Here is a 20,326-nt window from a genome sequence, read left to right as displayed (position 1 = left end):
CTTTATTTTAGTTAAATTGAGGTTATGGGAGACATGTATGCAGCGTTAAAAGTTAAGTTCACATTCATGAATATTTTCTTATATTAGTAAGTGTTCTTGTTGCCCTCATTGTCTTAGCCCTGAATGCCTTTAGTAGTCCATGTTTTCAGTTGACTGAGAGTCCAGTGTAATGCCAGTGGTGGGGGTCCTGTGAATCTCACTTTCCGTAACCCATTGAATGACCTGAGCTTCACTTCTTACAGTGATGAATTCTAATCATGAGTCCTGCCATGCTTTAGTATCCAAATATGGCCTAAAGTGATTCACTTTGGAGCATAGAACTCTGCATTTGCTAACTTTTGGCAAGGAGAGAAGTGTTTTTTCCCCCCATTCTTGAAGTTATCTAAAAATCTTGGAGGATGCAGTTGTTTTAAGAATTCAACTCTGCCGGGTGGTGGTGGCTCACACCTTTAATCCCAGCACTTGGGAGGTGGGGCAGGCAGATCTCTGTGAGTTCGAGGTCAGCCTGGGCTACAGAGTGAGTTCCAGGAAAGGCGCAAAGATTCACAGAGAAACCTTGTCTCGAAAAACCAAAAAAAAAAAAGAATTCAACTTTGCCTAGATTGAGCCAAGTGAATGCGGGAATTCCTAAGTAAATTTTTGTAAACCACATCTTTAAATTCTTCACAGGATATTAATCTAAGTGTTAGGTAGGAACAGTAAATAAATTACATCATTCTTATATAACTCAGTGCCATTTAATTTTGGCATGTGTTAATTTAACCTACTAAGAAAAAGGAGCCGTGAAGGCTATCGAATGTCATTCTAGTATCACATATGAGTAGTATTATCTTGTGTGGGGAAGGATAATACATTTTTTTAAAGATTTATTTTTAATTATGTTTGTGAGTGTACATAATAGTGCAGGTATCTATAGAGGCCAGAGGTGGCATTCCCCATCAAGTTGGAGTTAGAGATGGTTGTGAGCTACTTGACGTGGGTGCTGGGACTAGAACTCGGGTCCTTTGCAGGAGCAGTATGCCCTCTCAATCACTGAGCCATCTCTTTAGCCCTAGCTCTTTTTTAAGAAGAAGAATTTGGGCCTGGCTATGGTGGCAGCACACACCTTTAATCCCAGCACTGGGAGGCAGAAGCAGGTGGATCTCTGTGAGTTCGAGGCCAGCCTGGTCTAGGACAACCAGGGCTGTACAGTGAAACTCTATTTCGAAAAACAAAAGCAACAACAACAAAAAATTTCATATTTCTTAATCTTACCTAACAATAGATTTTTTAAAAAAGTGCTAATTGTTGTTTAGTTGGAAACTTAGTTTCAATGTAGGCATATTTTTGTGATATTTTCTTATTTTTAAATTTCAGGTCTGCAATTGAAGAGGGTAAAGGCATTTATAATAACATTAAAAATTTTGTTAGATTTCAACTGAGCACGTAAGTTTGCAAGAACTTTTGCCCATGGGTCTCGTAGAGAAATAATCGAGGAGTAAAACTTAAGCAGAATGCCTAGAAACTTCTGACCTACATTCTTGAAAATTGCTTATAAGTTGTTTTCTAAAAAGAAAAAAAAAAGCTTTAATAGCTGTGAACATACTGTTTAGGTCTAGATATTATCCACCATGTAGGGATGATTTAAATTATATAATAGGAGATGTATAAATAATAGGTAGATATTTTGCCATTTTATACTTGCCATTTCATCAAAAGATTGAGAAACAGTATGATGCCATTTTCATATAAGTGACTGGGACCTTGGCATTTGGACAAGATCCTGCAACCAGTTCCCATGAATACTGAAGGATGCTTGCATAAACCTTTGGGATTTATTTACTTGCTTCTGAAATCTAAAAGGGATGTATCAAATATCCGTAATGTTTCTTGGTATCTTTTTCTAAAAGTAAAATAGGTTTTCTTTAGTCAAAAAGTTGTTAAATATTTCTGAAGCTGTTTTTTTGTAGGTTTTAAAATCTTTCCTCTAGTCTGGTCTTGGTGGCACATGTCTGTAATCCCAGCATTCTAGAAGGCTGAGGCAGGAGAACTTAAGAGGCCTGGTCTGTATTACGTAGGGAGAGCCTATATTAGGGTTAGGAGGTCTTTCTGTTTTTGCTGTTGTTGCCTAAGCAGTTTTTTTAAAAAAATCTTTTGTTAGAATATGCTTAACTTGCCGGGCGGTGGTGGCGCACGCCTTTAATCCCAGCACTCGGGAGGCAGAGCCAGGCGGATCTCTGTGAGTTCAAGGCCAGCCTGGGCTACCAAGCGAGTTCCAGGAAAGGCACAAAGCTACACAGGGAAACCCTGTCTCGAAAAAACCAAAAAAAAAAAAAAAAAAAAAAAAAAATGCTTAACTTGCCTGACAGATGGCTCTCACTTTTGATTCCAGTACCTGGGAGACTGAGTAGATTGTTGTTGGAGCCAGCCCAGTCTATATAGCAGGACCTGGGCTGCAGAATCAGACTCACTTTCAAAAAAACACCTCTTAGCTTCTTAACAAAATACTCATATGAATGAAGCATAGATCAGTTGAATTAGTAGGATTATTTTAAAATATGTAGAACATGATTTTTTTTCTTTTTTGTGTGTAGTAAATGTGTTCGTGGATGTGTCCATATCTGTGTACACATGTATGTGCTTTTATGTAGAGCCCAGATGTTGACATTGTATATTTTTCTTAGTCATCTCCGACCTTAATTTTTGGTAACTTGTCTCCACTGAACCTGGGCTCACTGATTAGCCAGACTGGCTACCCAGCAAGCTTCTGGGACCTTTCTGTCTTTATGTCCCCAATACTGGGATTACAGGTGTGCACCACTGCCCCTGACTTTCCACTTTGGTCCCAAGGATCTAAACTAGGCGCTCATGCTTATTACTCAGAAAGTATTTCACCAACTGAGCTGTTCCCCAGCCCCAGTAACATGAGGCTTAAGTACTAGTAAAATGTATACAATTTACTGTGCTAATTTTTAAATGACTCTTTTTCAACAGGAGTATAGCAGCATTAACTTTAATCTCATTGGCTACGTTAATGAACTTTCCTAACCCTCTCAATGCAATGCAGATTTTGTGGATCAATATTATTATGGATGGACCCCCAGCTCAGAGGTAAGTGTCATGAATGAACTGAAAGGAGAAGGCGAATGTAAAGAAGACCTATCAAACCTTCCTCATGGACAACTTTTCAGCCACATGCTTCTTACGAATTGTCATGAGTGCATATCATTTATTCTCTTTATTCTCTTTGATTGTCCATTCATTCAGCATAGATCTGATTGTTTACACTGTGTGAGGTGTCAGCTTTTGGGTAAGAACAGAGCAGGGAACAATTGCAGTTCTTTCTTGTCCTTAGGACATAAGCTGAGTTCTAAGAACTGGGTATGATGGAGAAATTTCGTGCAGTCAGTTTGAACACATTAACAATAAACTCAGTCACCACTAATGCATTGGTGTTGCACTAAGGGAAGGAATCAGTGTCCCTCCCTTCCCCCACTCCTCATTATTGTTAGTGTTATTTAACCAAGAGCAAGCCACTACTTAATTCTCTGCTTCCCTTTCCCTGTGTCTTCTGTTTTATGACTGATGACTGAATCTAAGGATCTCTGCCTGCCTGAAGGTTGCCTGGTGGTCTGTGTATCTGTGTCTGTCTGTTGTATCTGTCCCCAGTAAAGGGCTCTTACTGAACAGCACAGAAAGCATCACATGTGGAAGGAATGAGGGGTATTTTACAGCAGTTTTAACTAGAGTTTTACAAGGAATTAAGTCACTGATTCCAACTGACCGAGATAATAAACAAACACCATCAAGGAATATCCTAATGCTTCTTCCAGCACTTACAGATATCCATTTTATAAGGTCACTTGCAGCCTATTTGCTGTTTCCAGCAAATGATTATAACACACATGAAAACACATACGTATTACTCTGAGTCAGGGGCATGGAAAAGTACATAACTTAAGATTACAGCTATACATTAGCTCAGACTGTAAAAGTTGATTACATGGACATCCAAGGCAAGGTTGGTTTTGTTACTGTTCTCTTCAATGCAGGTTACACGTGCTGAGTACATAGTAGGACAGCAGTTGTTAAGTGACCTCACAGTGTATTGTTAACTCTGCTGAGGTCCAGCAGAAGTTCCAGGCTCTTAGTATGTAAGAGATACTTTCATAATTCTGTATCAACACCATCATTCCACGTTTTATATCTGAATTCTGTTTAAGAACCTTGCTAAAATACATGTTCAAAGATTTCAGTGTCTTTCAGTTTTAGTAGTTTCGTAATTGAATGATATCTGTCATGGTCATCCTAGTAAGTCCTCGGAATCAAAGACATCCTTGCATAAAATATATTAGTTCCTTGGTAGGTTATGGATTTGAAAAAATCAATTTATATGTAAATGAAATTGGGTGTTTCTTTTGAAAATTGCCTATCAATTGCCTGTCATACCATGCCGTAAAGCATTAAGTGTAAGAGTTCAGAAGATGACAAAACCAGTAGTCTTCTTGTTGTCTTCCTCACTTCCCCTTTTCTTCCTCCCTCCCTCCCTTCTTCCTGTTAGTAGTTAGTACTATAGACATATGCCAGCATGTCCAGCAGTGACAGTTTTCAAGTAATCATGGCCACTGTCGTCTTTATGATTCAACAAAATGTTTTCTAAAGAGAGCATTTAGTTTTCTAGATAATTGAAGCTATTTAGATTGTGAATGTAAGTGTAAACAGCATTTCAAAGTACTTTCTTTGTTCTTTTTGTTTTTAAGCCTTGGAGTAGAGCCAGTGGATAAAGATGTCATTCGCAAACCTCCTCGAAACTGGAAGGACAGCATTTTGACAAAAAATTTGATACTTAAAATACTTGTTTCATCAATAATCATTGTTTGTGGGACTTTATTTGTCTTCTGGCGAGAGGTACATTCACTGGATAAACTGCTGTTACCATCCATCTGTGTAGTAGGATTCTTAGTTATTTGGTGTATTGTACAGATGGTTGGCAAGTGAAGAGCCTTCTGAGTGAAAAATAAAGGTTAAGGAATATAATCTTAAGTCCTTAAGTGTATATATAGTAAAGTATCATGTGCATGGAAATACAGGAGAATCAGAAAATAAAGCCCTTGCATAGCTGTGGTAAAATAGTGCCAGTATTTCAATTCCTGGCTCATGAGATTTTTTTTTTAACTTTCATGTAAACTATATTCACTAGGTGGTTTGTAGAAAATTCAGAGAATTTCAGTGTCATGTTTAGACTGACGCTATTTCATTTTAAAAACATGCAGTGTTTATCCATTTTATCCAGCCACAAGGAAAAAAAAGAGGTCATTTTGTCTTTCTTCTTGGCAGCTTCGAGACAACGTGATAACACCACGAGATACAACAATGACTTTCACTTGCTTTGTGTTTTTTGACATGTTCAATGCACTAAGTTCCAGATCTCAGGTATGCTTAAATGGTCTTACCTAATTCACCTGTTGAGAATGTGTTCATAAGAAGTAGACAGAGATTATGAATATTTTAGCTTTGATTTTGTAGCTATAGATTACAACGCCATACATCTTTCTGTATAGATGTGCTTATGGTCAACAATAAGGATGGGATGTTTGATCTTAGGGTGATCCCTATCTTTCTTCAATTATTAGCTATAGCTATAGGATAGATTTAGGCTAACATCTATTTCAGTTGGGGTGTCTGTTGCTGCAACTAAACACCATGACCAAAAAGCAAGTTAGTTAGGAAAGGGTTTATTTGGCTTACACTTCCATATTTTTGTTCATCACTGAAGGAAGTCAGGGCAGGAACTCAAAACAGGGCAGGAATCTGGAGGCAGGAGCTGATTCAGAGGCTAGAACCTGGAGGGAAGCTATTTACTGGTTTGCTCCCCGTGACTTGCTCAGCCTGCTTTCTTATAGAACCCAGGACCACCAGCCCAGGGATGGTACCACCCACAATGGGCTTGGGCCTTCCCCCATTGTTCACTAATTGAGAAAATGCCTTACAGCTGGATCTCATGGAGGCATTTCCTCAACCGAGGCTCCTTCCTCTCTGATGACTCTAGCTTGTGTAAGGTTGAAAAACAAAACCAGCCAGGACAAACCTCGCGGGGCTGTAAGGATAATTTTAGTCTCATTTTAGAAAGCCTTGTTGTAAGGGCAGTTTGTTCCTCCTCACATCTGAAATTATGTCAAAGTTTAGGATTCTTTTTTTTTTCTTCCCATGTTGTACATTAAGCTGTGTTTGCATTTTGGTAGAAAATAATGTGCTAGCACCAGAGCCTGGGGTGCTTTCTGAGAGTGTAGTGTCCTTGAAAACCAGTTCCCTTTGCATGGCCATTCACTGCAGTTTCAAAGCACTTCATACACTCTGCTTTCTCTTTGGCTTCTAAAAGTCTTTTAGATGTATAATCATGGTGTCATTTCTATGACCAGGATGGAATAATTAGAACTCTCTGTTTTGCCAACAGACCAAGTCTGTGTTTGAGATTGGACTCTGCAGCAATAAGATGTTTTGCTATGCAGTTCTTGGATCCATCATGGGACAGTTGCTTGTTATTTACTTCCCTCCACTTCAGAAGGTTTTTCAGACCGAGAGCCTAAGTATACTGGGTAAAGAAATGTTTTCCATGCACAGTAGATAATTGTTGTATTTTCTAATGTGTGTATCATAATAAAAAGCTTTTTTAAAATAGGAAATAGAAAAGTAACCGACTTGACTTATAACAAAAGGTCTTTTATGTTTTTGTTTCAGGACATTCAGAGGAAACTCATTTTCATTTATTTGACTCTCCCCACTCTTTACATGTTATTGGTTGTTACAAAATCATATTTGGAGATTTTGAAATACAGCCATTCGCAAAACCTGTTGTAGATTAGTTGTAGTTTATAATATTTTAAAAAATTATGGACATTTCTTTAGTGAAATGAGATAACTATATTTAAGCTCATATAAAATCGAATTGTTCTTAAAACAATCATTTTTAAATAAACTTAGTATTTCAGCATTCTTATTAACACATTCTTATTTCATGAAATCTCAATCTGATCCAGGAGACGTTAACTTTTATAATGTTCCTGTGGAAGTTATTATTCTTTCATATGCACTGAGTATATGGTACAGTGCTAGGCATGGAGCTCACTGGTGATAGGTTTGACTGGGAAGCCAAGGCCCTTGGTTTTATCTCCAGCACTACAAACAACCACCGCCATCAAAATACATCCAAAATTGATGTTCTTAAGTATGTGGAGAATATATTTGAAATATATTTGAAAATGTGTCCTTAATTGTTAGATTTTTTTAAAAGTTAATTTGTATATTTATTAAGTGAGTTTTATGGTCTCCTATTTTTTGGTATAACTTTAGTGTTTTTGGTATAAGTTGAAGTTTACCTTAAAATTTGAGCTAGTTTAATTTTAATATTTCAATTCTGTATTCGCATTGCTTCTACTTTTTAAGAAGCAGAATTTTAAAAGACAGCTCTGTTTTTTTAAGCAATAAATAAGAGCAGAGATTGTGTGAATACTATTAAAAGACAGTTTTCTAGGCTCAGAGATGTACCGTCTAAAACTTTCAGTCACTAGAAAGGCACTTTTAGTCAGATGTCTTGTTACTACTTCTTGAAAAATGCTTTGCAAAAGCCTTGATCTATCCAATAGGAAACCTTGATGTTATCATTAAAAGTTAGTCACGGGAGCTTAGGATTCAGGAGAGGTGGTCAGAGAATTTGAGTTCTAGTTCTGACTGCTTTCTCTTAGCTGTGTGACTTTGGGTAAGTTATTGAGCTTTCCCTTTCATATGCATTTTAAGAGTTTTGTTATTGGTGTGCGTTTGTATTGTGTACAGGCACTTGTGCTCTGTACACATGCAGAGGTCTAGACAACTTTCAGAGTTGCTTTTAACCTTCCATCCTGGGTTCTGGATTGAACTTGGGAAGTCTAGCTTGCCCGGCAAGACTTTTACTTAGGAGCCACCTTGCTCACCCTCCATTTCAGCACTTTAACTTATGCTACTGATCTCTTCCTCGTGAAGTACTTGTGTATTCTAACATGTAAGCTGCTGCTATGCCTTTCAAGGAATTGTAAAACTCAGTGTCTTTTCTCTTGTAGATCTGTTGTTTCTTTTGGGCCTTACCTCATCAGTGTGCATTGTGTCTGAAATTATAAAGAAGGTTGAAAGAAGCAGAGAAAAGATCCAGAAGAATGCTAGTTCAACATCATCGTCTTTTCTTGAAGTATGATGCATATTGCATTTTTTTTTTAATTTGCAAACTAGGAATTGCAGTCTGAGAATCATTTAGAAGGGCAAGTTCAAGAGGATAATGAAGATTTAAGGACTTTTTAACTTTCCATTGACTAAAAATGAACATTAATGTTGAAGACTTGATTTGAACCTTTAACCTGTTGGTAGTCCCAAATGAAATTATGCAGCTTTGATAACATATTCCTTGATTTCAATTGGCTTTTGCAATTGAGTGGAACTTTATACACATATGGGCAAGTACTGAATTAAAAAATACAAAAGGCAAAACCTGAACCACCTTCTGCACTTAAAGAGTTCTAATGTACAAATACACTGTCTGTCTTAGATGGATATAAATATTTTTTTTATTTTTAAATATTGTACTATTTATGGTGGTGGGGCTTTCTTACTAATACACAAATAAATTTAATCATTTCAGAGGCATTCTGTTTGGTTTAGAAATTGCCAGGAGTGCCATATTTCAGCTCCCGTGTTTCCTTTTTCCTGAAATGTAACCTTGTGCTGCCATTTTTGTATTTCAAGGTTTTTTTGCACAGGATGCGGCCACTGTCTGATCACTTTCTTTTCTTTGTTTTTGTGACTGAAAAGCAGATACTGCAATCGAAGTAAATGTTCTTCTTTGTAAGTGTAAATGGTTGTTTTTTGTAGTTGTTTTGTTTTTCATAGAGGTGTGAGTCTTTGATCTAGCAGAATTAGTTCAGGGCTGTCACTGGTATTACAGTTAGTGTAATTGTAGTTAACGCACAGTCATAGGGTGAAAAACAAGGCTGGGTTGGAATTTATAACAGATTATATTAACATGTCTTTGTCTCCTTTTTGATTTAATACAAATATACTTTGTCAATATCATTTTGTCATTCCTTGCTTATAAATCATACACTTCAGCTGAATAATTGACCTTTATTACTATTTCATATGTATATTTTTAAGCCTGTTTCTTAGAGAGTATAGACTATTATACTTACAGAATAAAAAGTCCCAAATTCAGATAGCATATGAACCAGGGTGGACTTGGGAGATCCTGTGCTGGCCTTGCTCCTCTGAATCTTCTAGGCAGCTGCTTTGGCCTAGATTGCAGCACAACCCTGAGTCTATTCCTTCTCCATTTGTTTGTGCTCTGTCTTCTATTTCATTGGGCATGCTTGGGAAATTGATGGATTTGCTTTGTGTGATACCATCAGTTTTTATAAAAGCTTGACAAAATAAAGGTAAGTGTTAAGTTTTGTATTTCATAAACTGTCAGAATAAACTGTTCCTAAGCTTGTTAATTTTAATATTAATGGTGAATGTTAACACTGATGTGCTGTCATTGATAGGAGAATTCTGTTGTTTGAGTCTTTACTACTGAGCATGAGCATAAGGAGCCAGAATGTCTGCACTTTGTTCTTATTCTTTCGGGCTGAACTGTCAAGTGTACATTGTTCTGTCTGATTAGATGGAACGTGAAATCATTGTCTCATCAACTCTTAGAGGTTTGTTGTCTTATAGCTAAATTTTATAATGGTTTTTACATTCTGTTACAGACTTGAAAAATACGTATTAAGTGCATATTCAGTCTTCTTTGTTTTACATTTTAGGTTGAGAATATAACTCATGAAATGAATGTGCCTATCTCACTTGGTTTTTGAACTATAAAAATAAAATGATTTTTTTCATAAGTTCATTAATGACTTCCCAGTTAGTATTGTTAATATTAAATTTATATCTGTGTATGCTGAAAGATACAGACATTTTTATAGTTTTGAAAAAAAATTAAATGTGTAATACAGATCCAGATTTCAGTTTTCCAGATTCTATTAGTCCAGATTAGCATAGATCATTTAATTGTGTTAGCATCTAACTTTTAATTTTCACTCTTTCTCCTTGTCCTAGAACTTGTATGTATCCTCTTGTCCCTGGCTGTATCCTCTCTTCCCCCACCCCCATTAAGACTATTTCTTTAAGTTATTTGCTCCCTTAGTAGCTAAGCTTCAAGGAAGAAAAGAGATGGCGTTAAAAGAATGTTCCAGTTAGGTAGACAATTTGTAAGTGCTAAAAGCTGAGCATACCTGTGCTAGACACTGGGAGATCCTGAGGCCAAGTGACAGTGAAGTTACCTAAGCTAAGGAACCCCTCAGGGTCTGGGAGTTCCCAACAGCATTAACTACCTTCATGAGGACAAGACATGTTGTTTTCACATTTTACACTCATTCACTGTACATCTGATACCATGGTGATCTCTCTGAAATGGCTTTAATTTTGGATCTCTCTGATGTAGTACATAAGTAACTTGAGTTTTGTCCACATTTAAAATAGTTTTTCTTTAAATGAATTGGTAGCAACAGTAACTATCCATTTATGAATTAATTGACATTCCACTGCTTTCTGCTTGTTGCCTGGCAATGTGTGTGCAGTTTGTTTGGCTGGAATAACTCATCCAAGAAGTGAGATGAATTGATTACTGTGTCATTCAGCTTTAACTTAGTAACTGAGTATTCTAGGAATACAATGGCATTCTTGCCCTTCAGTACTTCTTGGACAGGAAAAGCAGATTAAAAATTGTTAAAAAGCTATTTTATCAACATTAATAGTGATCTTTATACATTTATTTAAAAAGTATACATTAAAATAAATACAGCACACATTTCACCTTAGCATTTGAAAGTCTTTGAAGTGGCTTTTCAGACTGAGCTCTGTGATCTAAATCTTAGCAAGTGGTGTGTACACTAACATATGAAGATATAAAATATTAATCCCACTTTTCTGTGGCTGAATAAACAGGTTATCCTGATGAGCTTAGTTGGCATTTGATGTGACTGTTGAGTTCAGTTAGACTCTGGTTTGATAGTTTTACTTTGGCTTGGAGTTGTCAGAGTTGGTTATTGCTGATAATGGATAATGTATTGATTAACAGACATAATTTCCTGTAAACATGGTTGTTGTGTTAGATTTATAAATAAGTATCTAGTCTAGGAAGCTTTTAGTTCTCACACTGGAGGCCAGTGTGAAATCCACCATCTAAAATATTAGTGAGTGAAGGAGAAAATGACTTGGTGGGAGGATGGTGCCAAAGAAATTTCCTAGGACTAGTGGCATATTACTAAATCTTTCGACGGGGAAGTTCCAGCCAAGAGGCAGTAGGCCTTTGCAGCTGGACAGTAGAGTGTCCATAGAGGGGTTGATAGGGAGTAGAAGGAACATTGAAACACACAGAATTTCTGTTGTTAAGGCCGCAGGTGTGGTGTGAAGTGCTGGAGATGGTGATGGCCATGACTTTTTCACTGTAGCATGCTGGAAGATACACTTTTGAGCTATTGAGACAGTAAACTAAGCTGAGCAGGCTTCAGTGGGACACAGGCTTGTTTGAAATGAGCAGCTCATAGTATCTTGGAAGTAATAAAATGAGTGGGCTGGCAAGAAGGCTCAGTGGATAAAAGAACTTGCCACTAATCCTGAAGCGTCTGAGTTCAATCCCCAGAGCCCACATGGGAGAAGGAGAGGACTGGCTTCCACGGGATGTTTTCTGACCTCCTTGCATGCCACACAGCACCTGTGCTCACACACACACCCGTATGCAATTAAAAAAGAAATGTAATAAAGCTCAGCTTGACAGAACATGATCCTTGAAAAAGTTGGACATAGCTAACAGCCGGATACATTAAAAAGGCAACAAGCAGTAAGAACCTCGAAGTCTCCTCTGCTACAGAGCTTTTCCCACTGAATCTTATTAAGGCCAACAAGCTGGGCATGCTGGTCTGAACCATTGGTAGTTCCTCTTTTTAGTATTGGTAGTTAGATTCTCTTAGGAGGTGAGGCAGGGAAAATGAATGAGTGTGTGTCTGAATCAGAGAGTCCTGTAGTTGAGTTTGCTGTGTGGTAGACAAATGGGATTAACACTAGAAAACAGTGATGTGCTCTGACAAGTTGTGGCAGGAGAGCAGAGAGCTTTGTTTCCCGAGTTAGCCAAGGCCCTTTCTAGCCTCCTCTCTTACAGTCCTCCAGCACTACATCCAGTTTTTGGGATAATACTCATTAATCTTAGTTTTGAGAATTACAGATTTTACCTGTATTTAAAGCCCAGCAGAAACATCCGCTTAAAATGGTTCCAGATTGCTTGAAAGGGAAAGAGGTATGTGTGTGATGGTTCTATTGCTGCACCGTATAGATTGCCAATGGGAAAAATACAGCTATAAATTTGAAGAAGAAATATGTAGCGTCTCATCTTTTAGAAAATGTTAGAAATGCAAGTCCAAGTCACATGGTTAAATCTAGGCAGAAGTTTGGCGAAAGAACTTTTATTCAAGATTGAGTCATGTGATCAAGTGTGAGGGGAAAATTGAAAACACTCGATGAGTCATAGCTTTTGTTCTTAGTGGTTTCATTTGAGCCCGTCAGCGTTCCTGTTTACAGTACACGAGTGTATACAGGGTGGAGTAAAGGTCTGGTCCAGGTCATTGTTTTCTTGTTGTTACCCTCTTTTGCTTAATTCTAGCCAAACTGACAAATACTCTCTGTAGTTCACATTTCCATGATGGCTCCATAACTGCTAGGCCCATCAAAATTAAAACTTTGCTTTTTTTGGCGGCGAGGGGTGGGGAGTGGCATTGAGACAGGGTTTCTCTGTGTAGTCCTGGCTGTCCTGAAACTTGCTATGTAGACCAGGCTGGCCTCATGCCTCTGCCTCCTGAGTGATGGGATTAAAGGTATGCACCACCATGCCCAGATTATTTTAAACATATTAGGTGCATTTCTTCCTCATGGTAATGCTTTCTGTAGAAACCACATCTCCCAGGATCACTGAGCAGAAATTGGCCAAATAGAGTTGTTTCAGGGGTTTATTTTGTGGTGCTGTATTTCTAGCATTAGAACTCTAACAAAATGTGCTTTTAAATAGTTTTAAAATACTTTAAAATACTTATACCACATTATAGGTAGATGATTGCCTACTGAAGTTTTCCTGCTGTAAGCATACTGATGTGTATATTAGTTGAGAAGTGGCATTTTGGTGCCATCTTATGGTCATAAAGAAAATACTATGCCCTGACTAGTCAGCTCCTGTTTGTCAAGTCTGCATCTTACAGCAGAATATGAATGAGGCTGATGTGCAAGGCTTATAAAACATTATCCATGAAGCAGTACAGAAAAGTTACTATTACATAGCTGATTGTGTAGAGAAGAATGTATGCCTGATAGAGAGAAGAAGTGAGGAGCTGCATCTCACATATGTAAACCTTAGGAAGTTGTATATTAGTGAGTGCATCTCACATGCATAAATCTTAGGAAGTTGTATATTAGTGTTTGCATCTCACATGCATAAACCTTAGGAAGTTGTATATTAGTGTTTGCATCTCACATGCATAAACCTTAGGAAGTTGTATATTACTGTGCACATCTCACATACATAAACCTTAGGAAGTTGTATATTAGTGTTTTGTTGCCTCTTTCTTCATAGCCATCGGTATAGTCATGTAGTAGGATCGCATTAGATTTCACTGGTCTGGAAAGCCCATAAATTAGCTTAAGTGTAAACACTTAAAAGTGGTTTCTTTTAATCCTCTTGTATGGCTTAGTGGTTAAGAATACTTATTGCTCTTCCAGAGGACCCAGGTTCAATTCTGAGCACTCACAGGGCAGCTTACAACCATCTCTAACTCCAGTTCTAGGGGATCTGATGCCCTCTTTTGACCACCGAAGACACCAGTCATGGACATACATGCAGGCAAAACATCACACCCATTCACATAAAAATAATATTAATTAATTAAAAATAATAAAATATTAAAATGCCATTTGGTCCTTTATAGAAAATCTTTGCCTACCAATTTAAATATCAAGAAGAAAATAGGTTATGCATATTTCCCTCATTGGCAAGGCAGTGCACCAGTGTATTATGCACCTGCCTATCTCTAAGATGCCATTTGATAGCAGATTGGATGTTGGTTTGCGTGTCAGACTTTTGTGTGGAGAAAGCGTGTCTTAGCGTGTCGTCAGCTCAGCAGCAGAATCTGCAGCCGTTACACACTTGTTTTTACAGTGGGTTGGGTGTTCTGAATGCTGCACCATCGTGCGTGCGTCTAGTCTCCCTCCGTGTGTCTCCTCCTCCTCCTCCTCCTCCCCCCCCTCCTCCTCCTCCCCCCCCCCCTCCCATTTCCCTTCATCCAAGCTTTTCTCCCCCGATCTGTCTTCTCCTGTCTGACCGTCTGCTCTCTCCTACCCACTTCAGTGCGTAAGAGAAAGGGCGACTTTCCAGGGACTCCGGTTTACGTTGAGTAAGCTAAAATTTATTGTTTTGCTTAGAAAAAACAAACTTCAATAGTAGAAATTAAACTAGCCTGACAGCCCAGTCCTAGGAAAAAAGCATACACTTACCTCGTTTTCATAGACCATTCTACCCCAAAATGTGTTCATACCGCTTTTATCATTTCTAAGGTAAAACTGTTACACTTTTCAGTGAATTATTCTTACTGTTCTTTTCTCCCCATTACTGTTTACAAAATTATAATTATTTAATTATAATGAATTCTAGTAGAGCCAGTTTAATCAGCTTGTCCTCTTCCTCTCTCTCTCTCTCTCTCTCTCTCTGTGTGTGTGTGTGTGTGTGTGTGTGTGTGTGTGTGTGTGTGTGTGCACGCGCGCGTGCGCCAGAGTTCATCCTCAGGTATCATTCCTCACATGCCATCTGACAGGGTTCATTGACTTGGAGCTCACCAAGTAGGCTAGACTGGCTAGTAAACCCAGGGGTCTGCCTATCTGCATATTCCCGTCCCTGGAATTACACTACCACACCTGACTTTGTATATGTGTGTGTATTTTAAATGTGTGTGTGGATATTACTGCCCATGTGTCTATGTGAGGCCAGAGGTTGGCACTAGGTGTCTTCCTCTGTCATGCTCCACCTTATTTTTTTAGACAGGTTCTTGACTGAGCCTAGAGTTCACTGGCTAGTCAGCAAGTCCCCTGGGATCCACTTGTCTTCACCCTTTCAGTTCAGGGTTACAACTGCATGCAGCCACGTCCAGCTTTTCATGGGTTCCGGGGATCCAAACTTAGGTCTTCATGCATGTGTACCAAGTGATTTTCCCACTAAGCCATCTCCCCAGCCTGGATTTGTCTATTAAAAACTTGTGTGAGTCTGGGTGCCAAAGGCCTGCCAAAGTTTGTCGTTAGAAACTTGGTTTTGGGGATGTTCCCATTTCTAGATTTCAGCTCCTCCCTCACAGTGTCTACCTTTTTGAGGCCAGGCAAGAGGGATTACAAGCATGCTGGCTTTTTTTTTTTTTTTTTAAACAAAACATGGGAATCTGAAAATTGACTAGATCATTCTGCTTGCAACTAGGCTGTCTCCTCAACCTAGTGCCCACTTTTTTTCAAAGCAAATTCATCTGCTAACATGTATATTAATCCAAATTACATGTCTTTCATCATTATTTCTTTTTCTTTCTTTTTTTTTTTTTTTTTTTTGATTTTTTGAGCTTTGGAGCCTGTCCTGGAACTCACTCTGTAGCCCAGGCTGACCTTGAACTCACAGAGATCCGCCTGCCTCTGCCTCCCGAGTGCTGGGATTAAAGGCGTGCGCCACCACCGCCCAGCTTCATCATTATTTCTATTATGACTTGAACATGACACAACGTTCCTATAACATTCTCACATTCTTCGCCATATCTGATCATATTGACAATAAGAATTCTGCCCTTAGTTTTGACACCCCTTGTCTCACGGTATCCTTTTCTGTTGCTTGACATTCACCTTTTCCTCAGGTCTGTCATTTGTCCTTTCTTTTCATGTACAGATGTAACAGTGTTAGCTGTTTAGCACATTTTAGTGCCAGGCATGACTTACCATGTTTTAGTACTGGCACTAAATGCATATAGGCACATTATTTTGATTTTGTGCAGTGATTTGGAGTGGAACAATTCTATTTCATGGGTATGGCAACTGAGAGGTAGTCACTGATTGCTTTTATGCACAAAGGAGGGAAAGGTAAGGCCATTTAGGTAATAAAGGTCTTTAGTCTACTAAAATTAGTTACTTTAAATTAGGAGTTCGAGTTGAAATGCTAAGGTCCACTTGAGTCCTTTTTCATGACCACCTATCATGGAAAGGATCAGAGACTGTATTTACAGATGAGTAAACTTTAAAGGTCTTAGTTACTGAAAAAAATACCTTGCACAAAATAGGTATCAAGTATAATTTTACTGCCACAAAATACACAGCATATTTCTATTACAGTAAATGTTTTTTTTCTCCAGTTTTACCCCAAGATCACTCATCTTAGCTGTCCAGAACTCCTTTTGTTACTTAAAGTGTTAATTGAAGATTGAAGTGTCTGGAGCCTCAGGTGAGATTTCATTTGTTAGAACTGAATCAGAAAGAGCACGACTTGATTGAGAACACAGGAAAGTAGATTTGGGGAATAGGAGGCACACCATATTCTGTTTATATGAGGTGTTCTCATTGCCTCCTATTCCTGATCTGTTGTTTGTGTTTTTGGTTTGTTTTTTACATCTTAAAAGCCCGTTAACCAAAGGAAAATAGAAGAGGCAGGAAAAGAAAGGCCAGGCCAGGAGTCACATGCAGTGAATCTTCCTCTGATTCACCCTGCCTCTTGGGGTCTTCCATCTTGTTACACAGTAGTCAGAAAATGTTCTCATTATTTCATCGTGTGCTTTCTCCCGAGCATCGTTAAGCAGGTATGAATCTTGGGAGTTAGCTACTATGCCCTTACTGTCTGGTGAGGCCCACTAGATATCCTTGGAGTGCCTGTGGCCTCTCCTCTAATACACAATTACACCGGGGTAGGACAGTTTTTGTATTTTATTCTCACAAGAAATGAAGGACTACTGGATGCTGTTTCCTTTACTGCATGGGTGGATTTCAAGGGAATTGTCCATCTAGTATCAGTGATTAGAAAAGAAAAGCCAATGACTGGTGTTTAGGAGGATCCATCCATCCATCCATCCATCCATCCATCCATCCATCCATCCATCAATCTATCTAATCTCTATCTCTCTATCTTCCTATCTGTCTGTCTATCTGCCTGAGGAAATATTGCTATGTAGCCCAGGCTACCTGATACCAATGGTTAGAAAAAGAAAGCCAAATGACTAGTGTGTAGAGGAATTGTTAAATGGTCTTATTAAATAAGAAACATGGAGCCAAATATAGGAGTAAAAGCCTTAGATCAGGGAAATAGGAAAAGCCACCAGCCAACCTCACCTCACCAAATCTGCAGCTTCCAAATGCAAGTTACTTCCTGTCTACCCATGCCTTTATTGCCTTGCTATTCTACCCTCTCATTGGCTCTCTTAGCCCACCTACCTCACTTCCTTTTCCTACACAGCTCTGTCACTTTCTGTCTGTCTGTACAGACCTCCAGGTCTCTGTGATTGATACTGGAATTAAAGGCGTGTGTCACCATGCTTGGCTGTGTTCCCTAATATGGCCTTGAACACAGAGACCTTGCCTGCTATGTGATTGGATTAAGGGTATGTGCTGCCTGACTTCTTGTTTACTTAAAATGGCTGGCCTTTTCCCCCTGATCTCCAGGCAAGCTTAATTTATCCACAAATAAAATATCACATTTCTGCACAAATAAAATATTACCATACTAGTGTTCAGGAGGAACCCTTTACCTATTTATTTATTTATTTATTTATTTATTTATTTATTTATTTATTTATTTATTCCTTTATTTTTTTGAGAAAATAGAACCCTTTACCTATTTATTTATTTATTTATTCCTTTATTTATTTTTTTGAGAAAATATTGCTATGTAGCCCAGGCCAGCCAAATTCACTATTTAGTTGAAGCTGGCTCACATCCTTCCCGACTTACCCTTCCTTCTGAGTGCTGAGACTACAGGTGATAACAATCTTCATAAAGGGAAAAGCCAGCTGATAATACTCACATGCATTTCAATTAAACTTGGTAGCGTATACATTCCGCCTTAGTGCCTGTTAAGCCAGTTATTTGCCAAGATGAGAGAGCTGTACCATGCAAGGTTAGCACTTTTGAAAAGTGGTGTTGATTAGCTAGGGAGTGGGACACTTACACTGGCATAATTTGTACATTATGTCCAAGAACCAAGGAAGGTAACACTTGGGTATAACATAGTCCCCATTAGACATACTGTTTGTGGGTAAAGAATGTTTCTTCTCAAACATGGATGCACAGTACTGTTCTGTTTTAGTAAAAACAGTCTGTGGAGATACAAAAGCAACCCCACTAAGGAACATAATGCTCTCCTAAAATAATATTTGAAATAGAAGGTAGTGTTTAGGGTTGAATACTTGATGAACAAATAGCATTGCATTCTTTGTGGAAACAGTTGAAGTCATGTAAGGATATACTTACTGGCTGATGCCCAGTTGATTTTCTATAGTGTGTTTATCTAGTGTAGAGAATTGTCAACTGTCAAGAACTAGACATAGGCTGGCTCAAATTGGCACCTTACAGCCATCATTAGGATTCTTACTGATGGAATATACTAGTGGGAGAGTAGAGCAGGAGAGACCACAGCCATGTGAGTCAGACTGTAGTCTGAGACTTGCCCTCGGGTACTCATCCTAGTTGCTAATTCTTGTTTGCCTGAGCGTTGGAACTAACTAGCACCTTTACCAACCTATCGGTATCAGTAATTTTAGAATAGCACCTCTCAAACATTTTGGAGTTTTGAGACAAATCTCAGGTTGTCTGAGGTGTCCTCAAACCTTTAGTCTTCCTGTCTTGGCCTCCTGATTTTTGGATTATAAGCATGTGTCATCACAGCCAGCTCCAACTGTTTGGACTATGTATGGTAAGATACACATTTTTGTTGTTGTTGTTTTTTTTTTTGAGACAGAGTTTCTCTGTGTAGCTTCAGAGCCTTTCCTGGAACTCACTCTGTAGCCCAGGCTGGCCTTGAACTCAGAGATCCTCCTGCCTCTGCCTCCCGAGTGCTGGGATTAAAGGCGTGCGCCACCACTGCCTGGTTTGTAAGATACACATTTTTACAACCACCAAGTAGGAGACATTCTGTCTGCTACTTTCCATCCCAATTCTTTGATTTATAAAATGCTGGCTTTGGGGTTAGGGTTCACCTCAGTAGTAGAATACTTGCATAGCATGTGCAGGGCCTGGGTTGCATCTCCAGCACAGCAAAAATCAAAACAAAAAGTGTTGGAGCCCTTGTCAAAACCCAGCATGTGGAAGGCCTGGAGTCCAGTGTTGATCTGAGATTTTCCTTTCTTTTCTGCTCAGATGAAGCAGCTCAGAATACTGTTTATGTTTGTGGGCTGTTACAGTTGCAACCTATGCTGTAAGACTTGGAGTGTACCTATGCATTTATCAATCATATGTAGTCTAATTTACCGCATTTCTAACCTCCTGTTTTTTTTTATTACCCAGACTTTTCAAACTTAAATACAAAAAATCCTTTTTTTGTTTTTTTTTTTCCCCCCCAAGACTGGGTTTCTCTGTGCAGTTTTGGTGCCTGTCCTGGATCTCGCTCTGTAGACCAGGCTGGCCTCAAACTCACAGAGATCCACCTGCCGTTGCCTCTCAAGTATTGGGATTAAAGGTGTGTGCCACTGAAGCCTGGGCAAAAAAACCTTTTTAATGAAATTATTACTACCAGATTTTGTGGTAAATTACTATGTAAGATTTCTATTCTTAAGAATATAGTTGGCTAAGCTATTGCAACTTAAAGGCTATAAAGTATTAAATGTTTGCTGAAAAGGACCATGAGGAGTGAAAACATGCTTAAGAAATATAGATGTTTCTGGGCCAGCAAGATGGCTCAGGAGGTAAAGCATTTGCTTCTAAGGCTGACAACCCAAGTTTGATCCCTGGAGCCCACATGGTGGAACAGAACCAACTCTCAAGAGTTGTTCTCTGATTTCCATACAAGGACCATGGCTCTCGCGTCCCCAACACACATAAAGTAAGTAAGTGATGATAGAGACATTTCTTAAATCAGGCTGTATTAAAAGTAGAGTACAGCCGGGCGGTGGTGGCGCACGCCTTTAATCCCAGCACTCGGGAGGCAGAGGCAGGCGGATCTCTGTGAGTTCGAGGCCAGCCTGGTCTCCAAAGCGAGTACCAGGAAAGGCGCAAAGCTACACAGAGAAACCCTGTCTCGAAA

The 20,326-nt window shown here is 38.8% G+C and overlaps 1 protein-coding gene across 7 annotated transcripts in view; it reads left to right on the top strand.

The window, feature by feature from the left end:
• Positions 1-9,889, top strand: part of Atp2c1 (ATPase secretory pathway Ca2+ transporting 1) — a 129,425-nt gene extending 119,536 nt beyond the window's left edge. For all 7 annotated transcript variants that reach the window (XM_052718915.1, XM_052718920.1, XM_052718918.1 and 4 more), the window contains 6 exons: positions 1,357-1,425; positions 2,974-3,090; positions 4,740-4,887; positions 5,317-5,412; positions 6,434-6,575; positions 8,073-9,889. In XM_052718915.1, the coding sequence (XP_052574875.1) occupies positions 1,357-1,425; positions 2,974-3,090; positions 4,740-4,887; positions 5,317-5,412; positions 6,434-6,575; positions 8,073-8,203 (703 nt within the window). In that variant the 3' untranslated portion in view covers positions 8,204-9,889. The remainder of the gene's footprint in view (positions 1-1,356; positions 1,426-2,973; positions 3,091-4,739; positions 4,888-5,316; positions 5,413-6,433; positions 6,576-8,072) is intronic.
• Positions 9,890-20,326: the final 10,437 nt, after the last annotated feature.

This window comes from Peromyscus californicus, unplaced genomic scaffold, assembly GCF_007827085.1.
Source record: "Peromyscus californicus insignis strain IS unplaced genomic scaffold, ASM782708v3 Scaffold_11__1_contigs__length_118956290, whole genome shotgun sequence".
Taxonomy (NCBI): Eukaryota; Metazoa; Chordata; class Mammalia; order Rodentia; family Cricetidae; genus Peromyscus; species Peromyscus californicus.
Note: the sequence above shows the minus strand (reverse complement) of the source record. Positions and strands in the feature narration are given on the sequence as shown.